The following is an 18,179-nucleotide window of genomic DNA, read 5'->3' on the forward strand; positions in this document are numbered from 1 at the left end:
GTGAAACTGAAAATATTACCATTTTAGTGTAAAAAATGTTGATATTCGTTTTCGTGGCGTAATTCCACTAAATTCTGCAAAAAACCTGTGGAGTCAAAAATGGTAATTATACCTCTAGAAAAGTTTCCAATATCGGGTCACTTTTTGGGGTGTTTCCGCTGTTTTGGCACCACAAGACCTCTTCAAACCTAAAAAATATTCTAAAAAAAGGAGGTCCCAAAATCCACTAGGTGTTTTCTTTTTGCTTCTGAGGCCTGTGTTTCAGTCCATTAGCAAACTAGGGCCACATGTGGGATATTTATAAAAAACTGCAGAATGTGGGCAATAAATATTGAGTTGCGTTTCTCTGGTAAAACTTTGTGTTACACAAAAAAATTGTATTACATATACATTTCGGCAAAAAAAAAAAAATGAAATTTGTAAATCTCACCTCTACTTTGCTTTAATTCCTCTGAAACCCCTAAAGGGTTAAGAAACTTTCTGAATGTTGTTTTCAATACGTTCAGGGGTACAGTTTTTAAAATGGGGTGAGTTAATATATAGGTCCCTCAATGTCACTTTAGAACTGAACTGGTCCCTGAAAAAATAGCCGTTTTAAATTTTTTTGAAAATGTGAGAAATTACTGCTAAAGTTCTAAACCTTGTAACGTCCTAGAAAAATAAAAGGACGTTCAAAAAGCAAACATAAAGTAGACATATGGGGGATGTTAACTAGTAACTATTTTGTGTGGTATTACTATCTGTTTTACAAGCAGATACATTTAAATTGAGAAAAATGCTAATTTTTGCAAATTTTCTCTAAATTTTGCTATTTTTCACAAATATTTTTACTAGCATAAAGTAAAAGATGTCATGAGAAAACAATCTCAGAATCGCTTGGATAGGTAAAAGCCTTCCCAAGCTATTACCACATAAAGTGACACGTCAGACTTGAAAAAAATCGTCTGTGCCCACAAGGCCAAAACAGGCTCAGTCCTGAAAGGGTTAAACTCACACAAGTACAAAATACATAAATTGCCTGTCATCCACACAAAAAAAATCCTCTGTAGATATTTAGCTGTTTCCAGGATGCTGAATGCTATATGGGTGCCCTCTTAAATATAACTTCGCTATTGCATATTTTATAATATTTTATGGTATGTTCACACGCCGTATTTACGGACGTAATTCAGGTGTTTTACACCTTGAATTACGCCCGAATAAACGGCTCCAAACCGTCTGCAAACATCTGCCCATTGAATTCAATGGGTCTTACGGTGTTCTGTGCAGACGGGCTTTTTTTTATGCGCCGCTGACAAGACGGCGCGTAAAAAGACGCCCTCCTCAAAGAAGTGCATGTCACTTCTTGGGCCGTTTTTGGAGCCGTTTTTCATTGACTCAACCAGCTCCAATTACGTCCGTAAAAGACGCCGCGAAAAATGCGTGCACTTGTAAAAACGTCTGAAATTCAGGAGCTGTTTTCTCCTGAAAACCGCTCCGTAATTTCAGACGTATTTGGCGTTGTCGTGTGCACATACCCTTAGGTTTCTATGGGAACATAATTATCTCCTTTTTCACTTACTTATATCTAAAGTGTTCCCTCCTTCACATCTAGCTAAATAATACTAATTCCGAAATGAAATATAGTGCAATATTGCATGCAAGCAAGAAGTGCTCCTTTATGGGTGAGGTGTTGATGTAATTTCGCACATCTCATTTTGTTTAATGTGTTTCTGACATAACCGTAAGGAAATAATAAAAATTATAGGGAAGTGGCCAGAAACATGAATGCGCTGAAATCTATGCATTCCTTCAATAGAATAGAAGTCCAAAACTTACGTGTTCTTAAAGGGGTTTTCCCATAATCAATATTTATCACCTATCCACCGTGAAGTTAACGCTCGGCAGCCCCATAGAATTGAATGTAGCGCTGGTTGAGCATGTACACTGCCACAGCTTCACTTTGGGGCTCTCAGGAACGGCAAGGAAAGACCGCTCTCGTGATCGGTGAGGTTTCATTGGTCGGACTCTCACCGATCAGATATGTATCGCCTATCCTGTGCATAGGTGATAAATAATGATTATGGGAAAACCCCTTTAAAGAAGCACTCCTGGAGTGTACGAGGTACCAAACGCAGAGCAGGAGAGTAGTCAGTAAGCCAGGGTCAGTATGAAGCAGGGACAAATAGTTCAAGAAGCTGCAGCAGGGCCAGGAAACCAAACGAGAAGAATCACAAGCAAGGAGGAACAGGAAAGGCAGGTATAAATAGACAGAGGGCGGGAGCTAGCTCCGTCTGGCCATGCTGTGATAGGCTCTCCCACTCCTAAGCCTGCCATCCTGAGTGGTGGAAGATGGAGTCAGTCTCACAGACATAGAAGCAGGTGCAGACTGATTACCTATGGGCGTTGACACAGAAGCTGTGCCTGGCAGATCCTTTACAATATCCTACAGTATCTGCTGCAGGCACCAAAAGTGAGGCTGTCAATGCAGGTCTATGAGAGCCTTGATGTGAGTGTCCTAGGCTTGCATTGAGTGACTGACCTCCGGTCTCTACAATAGATGCTGTAGGATTTGGGTTGTCAGAACGAAGATCAGGTGATCCCACGGCAGTCCGAAACAGAGCGGCATCCCGTGAAATACAGCCCCAGGTAAGTCATTACATATGTCTACATTTGTAAATGGGGTGGAAAAAAACCAGAGTGCTTCTTTAATGTTTGTTTTTACATTGTTAATATAATTACCAGTCTTTATTGTGTTTTCCAAAGATGCATGTACAGAGTATAATTGTCCTAAATTGTGTTTATCAAACTAAACTAATGCGACTGCATTGTGAAAGAATGAACTATTGAGTAACCATTGTTATAGGAAGCACTTATGTAAACAAACGTAAGATAGATAGATAGATAGATAGTGATATTAATACTATTGAATAAATTTGGATTCAAATTTTTTATTTTTTAGGGAAGAGAGTAAAAGCAGAAAAAGAAGAAAAGTTAAAACAAGAGAAGGTATGTATTTGATTGCTTTGTTAGAAGGTAAAACTTTCATGCTGGTAATGGCATAAGTACCATAAAGGCAACACTTGTTGCTTTTATGACACCTGTGGCTGCAGGGTCGGACTGGTCCACCAGATGATCTATTGATGGCCCGAGACACTGACATAATAATGGGACCAGTCTACAATAAAAGGCCCCATCAGACATAGCAGGCAAGCCATTCTGAAGCTGGTCACGTGCTCCAATGATAACTGAAATGTTCACAATGAAAAGTGGACATATACCTGTGTTGTAAAGATCGACCATGAACCTTGGCATGACATTTATTTGACATATCCTTCCTTAGGCTATACCTACTTGGGAGCCTCTCTAAGAAATCTGCAATATTAGGTAACAAGACTGGGTGAATCCAGGCCCAGTATCATGCCACCTGTTGCAAAGACTGTGAAAGGGACCATAAAGGGTATATTAATTGGATTTTTTCTATTGGTGCCCTTCTTTATGAACACCACTGTACACTGAAGGTGTATATTCTCTGCAATAATATATTAAAAGTTAATAGTACATTCAGACTTAGCTGATATGAACAACAGCATTATTAGGTCCCAAGCACACAACTGTTAAAAAATCACGTAATTGCGGACCACAAAGCGGTACGCGATTACGGACCCGTTCAGTCCTATTGGCTGCGGACACCTTTCCGTATCGCTATGGAAGGGTGTCCGTGCCGTAGAACTGTGCCAAGAGTTATGGAGCATGTCCTACTTTTTGTATTTTACGGGCTGTGCTCCCATACTTACTTTGTATGGTAGCATTGGCCCAAAAATGCGGGCTGCGGCGGTCAGCGGCCAGCCGTGTCCGCAATCGCGGGCCGTGATTACGGGCATGGCCTAGTGCATGAGGCATTACTATTTTCCTATGTCAGAGATAGCTATAGAGGGTGCAGAGGTAACAGTTGCACCTGGGTTACGTAGGTTGAAAAAAGACAAATCTCCATCAAGTTCAAACTTTGCCAGATCCATCATACAATATTCATAGTTAAATTATTTATAACCCTCAATGTCTTGTTGTCTGAAGGGGCCCAAAGGCCCCCCTGCGGCATAAGACAACATCAGTATTATAAATGCCACATGGTAGGTAGGGGGCCTGTATCAGATTTTGCATTGGAGCACACTATAGTCACAAGTTAGGGCCTGTTCACATCAGCGTTGGGCTTCTGTTAATCAGTTCATCAGTTCCATTCGACCTTTCCGTCAGAGGAACCAATGAACGGAAAGCCAAACGGAAACCATAGCTTCCGTTTACATTAGCATTTATTAGGTTTCCGTTTGTTTCCGTTTCATAAAGTTAGTTTTTTTTAGCGAAAACAATAGCGTATCTGACTACGATATTGCAAGCACCCCCCACAAGCACCCTGCACACAACCCCCACCAGTGTCCTGCACGTGCCACCCCACAGACCCCCCCCCCCCCCCCCCAAAAAAAGCACCCTGCACACAACAATGTTTTGGGGGGTTTGTGTGTGTGTGTGTGTGTGGGTGGTTGTGTGTGTGTGAGGGTTGTGGGGGGGGGGGGGGGAGTTGTGTGTGGTGCGGTTGCATGTTTGGGGGGGCTTGTATGTGTGGGGGGCACTCGACGGAGCAGCGGCGCCTGTTGATCCTTCATAGCTGACAATCAGCTATTTTCAAGGAACAGCGGTGAGCACCGCTACTCCATCGAGCCCCCCCCCCACACACACACAAACCCCTCCAAACATGCAACCGCGCCACACACAAACCCCCCCCCCCCCCCGCTGCACGCACAATCCCTCCCCACACGCACACACACACGCACCTTACCTGCAGTGCGGCCGGTCTTCACCAAAATGTCGCCGGATTTCCTCCTACAAACCAGCTTCTATGCTGGGTCGCTCTGAACTGCATAAGCAAACAAAACGTGAGCACAAACTACACCATTAGGGCATCCATCCGGACCATAGAAATCAATGTGCACGCTGTGGTACACATTTGACATGGTCCTCTCATGTCAAAACGTGCACATCAGACGTACAGTAAAAACGAGATGTAAACTTAGCCTCATCCTGCCAAAGATGTGCCCTCATGCCGCTTAATCGACGGAAAAATAAAAAAGTTCTGGCTCTCTGAATTTAGCGACACAAAATAAATTTTATTTTTTACAGTTAGTTTTTTTTTTTTGCACAATATAGAAAAAAACAATATAAATTTGGTATCGCCGTAATTGTATTGACCCACAGAATAAAGTTAACATGTAATTTTAATTGCACTGTGAATTCTGTAAAAACGAAGCGCAGAAAGCAATGGAGGCGTTTTTTTTTCATTTTCTACTCCACAAATAATTTTTTTCCCGTTTCCTAGTACATTGGTACAATAAATGGTACCACAAAAAAACTACATCTCGTCCTGCAAAAATCAAGCCCTCATAGGACTATATAGATGGAAAAATAAAAACGTTCTGGCTTTTGGAAGGCGGGGAGGAAAAAATGAAATGAAAATCTGAATAATTGCTACTGCCAGAAGGGGTTAAGGGGATAATGGGTTAGAAGGCAGGGTCTATCACAGAATAGTGACGCCTGGATTTTAAACTTGCTGTAATGTTTGTTATACATATGGACGCAATATAATGTAATCGTGTTACTTTGACCTATGTGAAACTTATGTTCAAATGTCCAGTTTCATTATGATTTTTTTGACTGCCTGCAGAACTATAAAAACTATTTATACTGTGTTTTGGAGCTTTAGGGTATGTTCACACGCACAATTAAAAACGGCTGAAAATTACGGAGCTGTTTTCAAGGGAAAACAAACTATGATTTTCAGCCGTTTTTGAAGCAGAAAACGTTTTTTGAGGCTTTTTTTTTTTAAGCAGTTTTAGGAGCTGTTTTTTAATTGACCCTATGTAAAACAGCTCCAAAAGCAGTGTAAAAAAAAAAAAACACCCCGACTGAACCAAACGCTGATTTACCCGTCGATTTCAATAGGAAGGTGTTTGTCTGTGTTTACTAGAGTTTTTCAAGGCGTCTTTCGAGGCGATTACTCCCCGAAATACGCCTGAAAACACTGTGTGTGAACATACCCTCAGTTAGAGCAGTATTAATAGGCAGCGTTTTTGTGTCATGCCAGGAATGTGAATTTCTTTGCATTTATATTTTCTGTATAAACGGAATCGAACACAGTTCTACCGCATGACCACTTGTCTGTAGTTTGAGTGATGGAGAAAGAGATGGGTTCATGTATAAAGCGTATCATTTTCACATGTCAATTTCTGATGATACATTCCCTTTAAGAACAAGAATGTGCCTGTGTAAAATTAGGTTCAGTCTCAATCTTAGGCCTTATTCACATGAATGTATTTCATGTCCGTGTGCAGTTTATTTAAAATAACTGACAGCACACTGACGAATGCAATTTACAAATCGTGTCTGTCCGTTGTGTGGAACTTACCGCATGTCCTATTCTCGTCCATTTTTGTGGATCTGATTCGGCCATTGAAGTTTAAAGGTCTGTGAAAAATACGGATGAGAAAAACGGATGACACACAGAAACCACACTGACGCAACATGGACAGTCATATGCAGGATAACCGGACCCGTTTTATTGGACTCAAATAGGACGCGCTTGTGTTTATAAGGCCTTAGGCCGGGTTCCCCAGTAGCATAAACGCTGCGGTATTTCTGCAACTGAATTCTGTGCAGAAATTCTGCAGCATTTATAGTGGCAGCAAACTGAATGAACTGGGAAAAAAATGTAGAAAAGTAATGCGGAAAGTTTTCTGCACAGCGACTTTCAACTCCGCAGAATGTCAATTTATGCTGCCTATTCTGTGGTGATGCTGCATGTTTGGCCCACAGGCTTGAATGGGGTGCATAAATTCCGCAACAGAGTCGTGTGGTGGTTTCTACAGCGTTTATGTAGCGGAAACGCAGTACAAACCTCTGGAAATGTGCAGGTGAACATACACTTTGCTATAATCAATGTTCAAAATTAAATTTGCAGGTAAAACTGCGGAAAAACCGGAAGCGTTTCCGCAGCAATATGCGCAACAAAAACGCACTTCGTATTTCTGTGACAGATTTATCTGTGTTTTTTTAGATTCCACTTCCGATTTCCTGTTGCAGAAATTCTGCAGCGTATCCTGTGTGTGGGAACATACCCCTTAGGCGGTTTTATTGTTCATATTTGTTGAAGGACTAATAGCAGTTTACTGAATCACAGAAATACACCCACCCAAATATTTACGGTCATCTGTTCATATGTTCTAAATGGTAGTTTAAAGTAGGCCGAAGTACATTCAGTTAACTCTTTACTTATGTTTGATACAGGATGAACCATACCAGGCACCAGTATCACCAGTGAATGGGGCGTATTCCGTTAACACTCCTTATACAATCATGTGTGCAGCAATAAAAGCAGAGGGGGACAGTACGGTAAATATTCTAGGTAGGTATTCCACATGCCTGTCCATTTACAGAAGAGACGAGTATATACATGAATTAACCACTGTTTATTTTTTTGTTTTTACTAAATCCTTTATTAATGGTTTCTAATTTTCTCTAACTAGATTTATCATCCACTATTAATAAAAGACAGCCGTACCCACATAACTAGGCCAATAATAAGCACCCATGCCAAACGAGAAGAATAAATCCCAACATGCAATTTCCATATCAGTTTTTTATATTTCATTACTTTATCTGTTCTAATAATGAAAGATAGGCTTAGACAGTGCCTGTAATCACGGCCGGTGATTACGGGCACGGACGGCCGCGGACAGTCACACGCGTTTGCGGGCCGTGCTCCCATTATAAAGTATTGGAGCACGATCTGTAAAATCAAAACATAGGACATGTCCTATTTTTGCGGGTCATTTCTACGGCCCGGACACATTCCCATAAATATACGAGAAGGTGTCTGGGCATTTGAAATGAATAGGTCCGTATTTTGATCCGCAATTACAGTCCGTAATTGCGGATCTAAATTCCGGCCATGTGCATGGGGCCTTAATCTATACATTTGGAAGAAAAGAGCCATTCTTCAGCCTCTGCTTTCCATTTCCTTTAGTTCTACCTGGAGTTGCCAGTGTATGAAAGTAACTTCTCTTTTCCAGCCAGAATCCGGATCTATCAACACAATGTCAGCATTAGTGGTGATTTTTTTTTTATGGTCCTATGTTATCTTGCATCATAGTACTGCATTTATACTTCCCCTAGGGCAGTAAGTGACCACCACTCTGAGCACATGCAAGTATCAATAGGGCAGTTGTCACTCTTAAGAACACCTTGCACAGTGTTCAGTGGGAATTTGATTGCAGGTGGAACTTTTAACAAACCATTATTAATATCATATTAAATAAATCCCAAAGATTCTAAATTATGGTTTACATAGTGTATCTCAGCGGCTAGTTTTCTAGGTTGCAACAAGTTTTGAATGTTATATTGTTCTACCACAGGATTAAAAAGAGTAATATTTGTAATAAAAGTGCGCACTGTTTACCAATCCATTGCTGGGTTTTTAAAGTCAATAAGGATTGTATCTGTCTTTAACAGGAAAACGGTGAGTCCCAACAAGAAGTGTCCTTTAAAAACGAACACTCTCCAAAATAACAACTTGAATCTTATTCTAGTGTTGACTATTCTTAGAATGATTAGAAACAAGGTCTTAAGGCCCAATTACACGGGTCCAATGATCGGGAAAACGAGCAATCATACAAACGCTCATTCCTGATCATTGCCTTATGTAAACATGTATCCGCTCTGCTAGTTTGTTTTATTAAATCTTATCGTTGTAAACATAGAGATGTCTTACCAACACGATGGAAATGTATGGGGACGATCTATTGTAGTAATGATCGCTCGTCCCCATATATAATTACTCATTGCTCCTTCTGAGAGGAGCAAACACGCGTCGATCAATCTCATCGATCTGCGCTGATTTTCAAGGCCCATATAGGGCCGTGTATTAGAAACCTTAAGAGAACATTTAATTTCTCGGGTACATAGTTAGTGATTCCAGGAAGTGATATGATAATAACATAAACTTTCAATATTCTACATTATTATCCTCAAAAGACCACTTTACCATATTGAAGATTGTCTAAAGCTGGTTGTACATTACCGATTTATTACAGCCGATCGATCAATGTCAAAACAAACCATGGTAAAAGACGTGTAAGGATTTCTTGCATGAAAGGATGGAAATTGACAACTGTAAAATGGTTCAAAATTTATATGAATTAACTTCTGCCATTAGCTTGGCCATGTCCAGTGACCAGCATACCATATTCATGCAGTAGAGGAAGAATGTTTGTATATTCAGGAATTGTCCATTTCATGAGTAATATGTTGGCACATGCTCTTTACATATCATCAGTTGTATGATACAAAGATTTCTGTACAGTCACGACGACTGTTCATGACAAACTACACAAATAATTCAACACGTCAGAAAGAGACCAATTTCAGGGCTTGGTCGTTGTTGAACGTGATCATTCAGTGCATGAAAAGTAGACGATCGATGGATGACAATTATGTAAATCAGTTGTTTAAGCCTGGCAAAATCCCTAATGTATGGTCTGTTGGGAACGCAATCTATGCTACTGAAGAAGTGGTGGAAACTGTGATTAAATCCATTTTACTGTACTTTGTGCAACTGGAAGTCAACGCCTAAATGCCTCTTACTGAAGCAAATAACATATTTTGTGTTCTGAACAGTGCTGGCAAGCCATGACACGTATAGGAGATGGAATGAAACAGACACTATTATTTCTAATGCAATTGTATCAGAGCAGTGGTGTCATTTCATTAGTAAATCTGCCCCATGTGTTCGCTGTTATAATATATCTACTCCCTAAGTTTATCTTCAAACCTTGTTTTTCAAACTATATTTATTTTTCTGTAGTAGATGGATCGACATACAACACTTACAACTCCAGTATGGTGGAAGATATGATTGTCACCAATCCCCCTGATGTTTGCCAGGTTGTTGAAGTGATGACTGAAAGTGATGAGCTGCCAAATTTTCGGCCACAGCATTACCCCCTGCAGATATCACCAGTTTCTTCATGTGCCGGTAAGAGTTCTTCATGTACAATGTAATTAAATGAAGAATACATTATATTGGATTTACCGATATTCATAAAAATACAGGTTACGCTAAAGGGGAAGAAATAATTAGAATGGGGCGCTTCAGGATTCAGTATCCATCAATTTCACGGGAAGAGTAGCGGTGATGTTGCAAGTGGTTACAGAGACAGTAAATATTTATATATATAATTCCCAAAATACGGAGCAGCACTCCAAAAATAGAGAAAAAGCAAGATTTATTCACTACATGCTATATATATATATATTTAGTACAAAAGTGTGTATATACAGTTAGGTCCAGAATTATTTGGACGGTGACACAATCTTCATGATTTGGGCTCCGCTGCCGCCACATTGGATTTGAAATGAAACAACTGAGATGCAATTGAAGTGTAGACTTTCAGGTTTAATTCTAGGGGTTGAACAAAAATATCCTGTGAAACGTTTAGGAATTGCAACCATTTTTCTACACAACCTCATCATTTCAGGGGCTCAAAAGTAATTGGACCAATGAACATTACCATAAATACAAATTATGTTTTTTATAATACTTTTTAGATAAACCTCTGCAGGCAATGACTGCCTGAAGTCTGGAACCCATGGACATCACCAAACGCCGGGTTTCCTCCTTTGTAATGCTTTGCCAAACCTTTACTGCAGCTGTCTTCAGTTGTTGCTTGTTTGTGGGTCTTTCTGCCTTAAATTTTGTTTTAACTGGTTCCCGACCGCTGGCTGTGTTTTTACGGCCAGCGGTCAGGGTCCTTAAAACCCACGCCATAGACTTTTAACGGCGCAGGTTTTAACTTGCTGCCCGGGCGATCGGGCAGCTGAATGTCGGGTCTCCGGCTGTCAGTGACTGCCAGGGACCCTGAGGAGAGGATAGAAGCAGCTTTCGCTGCTTCTGTCTTCTCCGATCTCTTTTACACAACAATCAATGAACGCTGTGTATAGGAATAGAGGCAGCGGCCGCGGCGCTGTCTCTATTCCTCCCGGTTATCATGTGATTGTCATTATGAGAGGGCTGATTTCCCCTGTAACTGGGGCTGCTGTGAAGCTCCAGTTACAGTGGAAAAGCATGGTGTAAAAGAAATAAAAATAAATAAATATATATATATATATATATATATATATATATATATATATATATATATATATATATATATATATATATATGTTCCCGAAAGGCCTTTTTTAACTTTTGAGGGACAGTCCATAGTAATAAAAAAATTAAAGTAAAGTGCAAATAAAAAATAATAATAAATACACATAAAATACCCACCCCAAAAAAACTACCCCCCCCCTCCGCCAATCATTGTTGTAACGCTAGCGCTGACCCAATTACCCTAATATAGACATGTAATATATTCAAATTTACGGTAGACCATGACGATCACAAATAAAAGGTCTATTTTAGGGTAAAACTATGTTATTACCAACAAAAAAAAAATAGCTGAAAAGTAAAAAAGCTTATTTTTTTACTATTATTTTCAAACTTTAAGAATAAAAATTCTAAAAGAGCAAATAGGATGTGTATAAAAATGATAAAAAAAAGAAACCTGCATCGTCTACGGAAAAAAACAATCGCAAAAATCACGTCGCTAGCCGAACAAATAAAAAAGGTATAGCCATTTAACGAACGCGTGCTAAAAATGGCTAAACGGTGTCTGGTCCTGAAGGCTCAAAATAGCCCGGTCCTGAACTGGTTAAACAAGTGAAATGCATGCTCGATCGGGTTGAGATCTGGTGATTGACTTGGTCATTGCAGAATATTCCACCACTTTGCCTTGAAAACGCCTGTGTTTATTTCGCAGTATATTTTGGGTCATTGTCCATCTGTTCTGTGAAGTGACGTCCAATCAACCTTGCTGCATTTGGTTGAATCTGAGCAGAAAGTATATCCCTGAACACTTCAGAATTCATCCAGCTGCTTCTGTCTTCAGTCACATCATCAATAAACACTAGTGACCCAGTGCCTTTGGCAGCCATGCATGCCCATGCCATCACACTGCCTCCACCATGTTTTACAGAGGATGTGGTGTGCTTTGGATCATGAGCCGTTCTAAGCCTTCTCCATGCTTTCTTTCTCCCATCATTCTGGTACAGGTTGATCTTGGTTTAATCTGTCCAAAAAATGCAGTTCCAGAACTGAGCGGCTTCTTTACATGTTGTTTGGCAAAGTCTAATCTGGCCTTTCTATTTTTGAGGCTGATTAATGGTTTGCACCTTGTGGTGAACCCTCTGTATTTGCTCTCATGAAGTCTTCTCATTATGGTAGACTTAGATACCGATACACCTACTTCCAGGAGAGTGTTCTTCACTTAGTGATGGGGTTTTTCTTCACCATGGAATGCATTCTGCGATCATACACCACTGTTGTCTTCCGTGTACATCCAGGCCTTTTGGAGTTCACGAGATCACCAGTGTGCTCTTTTTTTTTTTTTTTTTTTTAATAATGTACCTAACTGTTGATTTGGCCATTTGTGCTATCTCTCTGATGGATTTCTTCATTTTTTTCAGCCTAACGATGGTCTGTTTCACTTGCATTGAGAGCTCCTTTGACTCATGTTGTGGGTTCACAGCAACATCCTCCAAATGCAAATGCCGCACCTGAAACTTCAGACCTTTTACCCGCTTAAAGGGAATGTGTTGCTAGAAATTATTATTTTTATTCAGTTAAACAATTAGTATTTGAGTGATTACACATTGTTTTAATTTTTTTTATTTTTTCACAAGTCAGGAAATATTATAAATTAGATTCTAATTTATAACATTTCCATGTGCTGGGCACTAAAGGGAGCAGTTCCCAAAATTGCAGCATGGTCACTGTGGTAAAGCAACCTCATTGATTTATGCTGCAAATTTGGGGTGGACACACTCTCTCTAGTGTCCTCACACAATCCCCCCTCCCTTCTTCTGGCTACTGCCAGGAGAAGGAAGGGTTTGAATCTTCAAACCTCCTACACTGTGTGCCGCCATTTTCTGAGCGACTGCACAGTGTAGGAGGATTAGATACAGAGCTCAGCAGACAGTATCACACGAACATAATACATCACATACATGAACATAAATTACCTGCCGCCTCCGCTGGTCTACACTCCTAATCCTTGCACCTGAACATTTGGCCGGAAGCCGCGGCCGGAAGTCATCATCTTACTGTCCGGCAGCGGCTTCTGGTCCACATGAAAATGGCACCGGATTTCACTCTGCGAACGAGCTTCGTTTTGGTCTGTGTGGGAGCGGCGCATGCGCCGTTCCCACACAGACGTCGTACGCTTCTGAGAATGGAACGGCTCCCGTTCGCATTGTCTATGGGGTTGTATGTGCCATATTCCATCTCTGTATGTGTCGTTAATCGACACATACAGAGATGAAAAAAAAATGGCAGCCCCCATAGAGAAGTAAAAGTTTGAACACAGTAAAAATTAGAACGTGGCAACACTAATAAATACAATTTTTGTTTATATTTTATTAAAAGCAATATAATAAAAAAAATAAAAAAGCCCTTTTAATTGATGATGGATTAATGAGGGAATAGCGCATGCAGCCCATTAAATAGCTTTTGAGATAATTGTCCAATTACATTTGGTCCCTTGAAAAAGAGGCAGCTACATATTAAAGAGCTGTAATTTCTAAACCCTTCCTCAAATTAGGATGTGAATACCCTCAAATTAGAGCTGAGAGTCTGCACTTTAAGCCCATATTGATTATATAGCTGAATACTCAATATGTTTTGGTAAACAGCTAAAATGCCAAAACTTGTGTCCCTATCCAAATAATTCTGGACCGAACTATGCGTGTGTGTATCTATGTGTGTATATATATATATATATGTGTGTGTGTGTGTGTGTGTGGGAACGGGCTTACTTCGATTTGGTACAAAAGACGTACACACACAAAGACTTCTATGTGGCAAACAAATGCTAGTATACATTTAGATCTTTCTAAAGAAAAAATAAAAGGAACTGTTAAATTGGGACACTAAACATAAACATGTTTCCAACCTGCTTTTTCTAATGTGTGCATTTTTTTAAATTTATAACTGATCTGTCTGGCCCAAACTTGATGTGAGCAGAGCTTTAGTTGTAGAACTGTAGATAAGTATTCTGGAAACATTGTTTAGAAATTGGGTCCCACAAAGGTAAGCCAACCATGGAGGTCTCCCTGCTGCAACCCATTAAAGATGCTCTGTCACCACATTATAAGTGCCCTATATTGTACATGATGTGATCAGCGCTGTAATGTAGACTACAGCAATGGTTTTTATTTAGAAAAACGATTATTTTTTTACAGAGTTATGACCTATATTAGCTTTATGCTAATGCATTTCTCAATGGACAACTGGGCGTGTTTCACTTTTTGGCCAAGTGGGCGTTGTACAGAGAAGTGTATGACGCTGACCAATCAGTGAGCAATCAGCGTCATACACTTCTCTCCATTCATTTACTCTGCACATAGCATTATAGCTATATCGCTATGTGCAGCCACATACACTAACATTACTCCAGTGTCCTGACCATGAATATACATTACCTCCAGCCAGGACGGGATGTGTATTCAGAATCCTGACCACTTCTCTGCACGTCTCTGTGATTTACAGTATAGCTGGTGTAGTCTCGCGAGATTACGCTGTAATCTGTCATTTACAGCGAGATCTCCCTGTGCTGTACTGTAAATCACACAGACGCTACAGAAGTGGTCAGGATTCTGTATACACATCCCGCCCTGGCTAAAGGGAATCTTTAGCATTACAGGGATGAAGTCAATTGCAGCATCTATATGAATGGGCACTGTTGGTCCATTCTTGATGCAGCACTTCGCTGTAATCTCATCATGCGTTTATAGTAAAAACAAACAGGGATTTTCTACTGCTGTTACAGATTTTGCATTGAAGCTGCATTTACGTGTCTACATTTAGATGTAGTAGAACTGGAGAATTGAGCTTACGAACTGTCTGCGGAGACTGTTCTCTACCCTTCTGAGATTTATGTCCTTGTTTAACAGGAATTCTTCTCTTGTACGATAGTAACCAACTGAGAATCTGTCATTTTAAACTAGACCTCTGAGAACACAAATTGATTTATGTAGTTGATGTTCAACCCATCATTATGTTCACTTCTCTGTTAGTCTGGCACTTGTTTACTGGAAGATAAAGCAAAAAAAAATCTCGAAATTACACCTGGCACTAAAATATAATATACTGCTTGCAATACCTGATATAGTTGTTTTATTTTAACCAATAACCCAAAAGAAGAACATTGAGTGAAATAACCAGACATTTATGTAGCTGGATATTTCATGCAAGTATAATGAAGCTATATAATATACGTGTATTAGAGATGAATTTGTCATTTAATTCTTTGGGACTGTATCGTTCATATATTGTGATAATGCATTCCATAGTTTTACCAGCAATAACATATTGGATATGATGATGAATTTTTCCAAATTACATAAATTGGCATTCATGTTAGGTAAACACAGAATTGCTGGCTGAACGTTTTCATAGACTGAACGTGCACTGTGGGTCGATGCCAGATATGTCCGCTGACTCGGTTTATTTCCCAGAGGATCAACTATGCAAAAATCCAACACAATCCGTTCTGTTCTGCGCCGTCAACAGAGGGCAGGTTCTGCTAGTGAGGATCCACTGGCCGGTGCTAATCCACTTAGATTGTTAGCTGTACCCCCACGACCCCCCCCCCCTCCCCCAAAAATAGAAAATTAAACATCTAATGTGTACAGGCAGCTCTGCTTCATCTGTTAATCCTTGATGTTTGCTATTTATGTGTGGGGACATTGTGGTAGACCCCAGCATACTTGTAGTAGGTACTCCATGTTATTATACAGATTAGTGCAGTGAATTATTTAATTAATTTTCTCATTTATTTTGCAGAAAGTGAAACAGACAGCGTCCCCAGTGATGAAGAGGGCTTGGTGAGTTTGCTCTATATATTCATAAAACTTGTTTATGTGAAGTGTAAATAATTTATTGCTTATTTTTCTATTTCGTTTGTCAAGTTCGCTAGTTCATTCATCGGAGCTTGCAGCCCACAAGATAAATAGGTCAAGTGATTTAGCAGAAGATAGGCAGAAGGTCAGGGCAGGCAGCAGACTAAAGGTGGCAGAATTCAGGCAGAGTCAGTAATGGTAATCCAATAACTAGTTCCAGAAGAAAACGAACAAACAATGGTAGAACCTAGTTCATCAGGAGCAGAGGGGGATAGTACATTTTGCACCCTTGGAAAGCTGGGTGGATTGCAGCACGCTAGCCCTTTAAGGGAGGAAGAGTCAACTCGCACACTATAGGAAAGCCGAGGAACTGGACAAGTGCAGGTGCGGAGGAAGCCGCGAGCCAGCAGCTCCGGAAGGATGGTGTGTCGTTGGCCGGGATACCGGAGATGCCGAGGACGGGTAAGTACACAGTGGGAGGAGATGGAGGGAGCTGGAGGGACGTGGTCATGGCCATGATATGTACTTTTTGAAGATAACCCTTTCACCAGTGATAAGATGTACACAGTAACTGTGGAACAATTACATACACCTTAGGGCTCATTCAGACGAGCGTGTAACTCGTCCATGTGACGCCTGTTAAAACAACGGCCGTCACACGGACACATGTATTTCAATGGGGCCGTTCACACTGCCATTGTTTCCAGGGAGTGTGTGAAGGGTCCTTGGAAAAATAGGACATGTCCTATTTTCTTGCGTTTTCACGCATCCCTCCATAGACTATAGTCTATGAGGGATCCATTATAACGCGTCCCACACGGGTGCACCTCAGACGTGAAAAACGTTAGTTTTTACGTCTGAGGTTGCACACGCTCGTCTGACTGTAGCCTTAGCGTTTGCCTCACAGCTATTCCTCTCAACCCCCTCCCCATACACATACCTGCTCAACTCGCCTGAGCGTACAGGTGTTTTTAAAGGGAATTTTTTTTTTAGTTAAACAGTGTATACATGATTAGACATTGTTATAATTTTTTTACATTTTTTCACAAGTCAGGAAATATTATAAATTAGATTCTAATTTATAACCTTTCCCTGTGCTGGTCACTAGAGGGAGCAATTCCCAAAATTGCAGCATTGGCATGTGGTAAAGCAACCACATTGCTTTATGCTGCAAATTTGGTGTAAACACACACGCTCTAGTGAGCTCACAGAATCCCCCCTCCCTTATCCTGGCTAGTGCCAGGAGAAAGGAGGGGATTGAATGTTCAAGCCTCCTACACTGTGTGCCGCCATTTTTTGAGTGAATACACAGTGTAGTAGGCTTACATACAGTGGTTATAGCACAAAACATACATAAACATGACTTACCTGCTCCTGCCGCCGCCTCTCCCTCCGGTCCGTCTGCTCCCTCCGCTTGCTTCTGAACACATGCCCGGAAGCCGCAACCGGAAGTAGTCATCTTACTGTCCGGCCGCGGCTTCCGGTCCACAAGAAAATGGCGCCGGATGTCGCTCGGCCGAAGACCTTCCATTAATAGACACATACAGAGATGAAAAAAAAAATGGCAGCCCCCATAGAGAAGAAAAAGTTTGAAAAAAAAAAAAAAAAAGTAAAACACAAACACACTAATAAATAAACTTTTTTTAAATAAAACACTAAAAGCAAATTTATCTAAATTTTTTTTTGCCGCGACACCCTTCCTTTAATGGAGAGAGGGAAATAAGCTTCTGCCAGACACCTCTGGTAGCGGCCTATATCCTGTAGGAACAAAGGATTGAGCATGTTGAAATCAACATGCTTGATCCTTTTTTTTCCTCGACATCTGACTTTGGGGGAGAGTGTGGCCTACACTCATACAGATCAGATGGTTGGTCGATCCTGTGGAAATCGGTGGGTTCGGTCAACATTCTCTTTATGTATACCTTACGTTATCGTCCATTCATTGCACAGCTGAATACACATAATGTGATAGCTCATAGGATCCTGTTGAAAGGCACCTTCTTACAGCAGGCAATGTTAGATTTAACAAGCAGTAATAGGACACAGTGTTGAATAAAACATTTTTTTTTTCTGGAAATCAGAAAGCTACATTTTTAAACACATATGCATACTGTCACGTGGTGGGGTGTGGACCCACTGGGCCGTACCGCGTAGCG

General features: G+C 40.6%; 1 protein-coding gene across 6 annotated transcripts in view; it reads left to right on the top strand.

Moving 5' to 3' along the window:
- IRF2 (interferon regulatory factor 2) overlaps positions 1-18,179 on the top strand; it is a 111,696-nt gene that overhangs the window by 72,773 nt on the left and 20,744 nt on the right. For all 6 annotated transcript variants that reach the window (XM_075849640.1, XM_075849641.1, XM_075849644.1 and 3 more), the window contains 4 exons: positions 2,942-2,988; positions 7,315-7,432; positions 9,890-10,060; positions 15,968-16,008. In XM_075849640.1, the coding sequence (XP_075705755.1) occupies positions 2,942-2,988; positions 7,315-7,432; positions 9,890-10,060; positions 15,968-16,008 (377 nt within the window). The remainder of the gene's footprint in view (positions 1-2,941; positions 2,989-7,314; positions 7,433-9,889; positions 10,061-15,967; positions 16,009-18,179) is intronic.

This window comes from Rhinoderma darwinii, chromosome 1 (assembly GCF_050947455.1).
Source record: "Rhinoderma darwinii isolate aRhiDar2 chromosome 1, aRhiDar2.hap1, whole genome shotgun sequence".
NCBI lineage: Eukaryota > Metazoa > Chordata > Amphibia > Anura > Rhinodermatidae > Rhinoderma > Rhinoderma darwinii.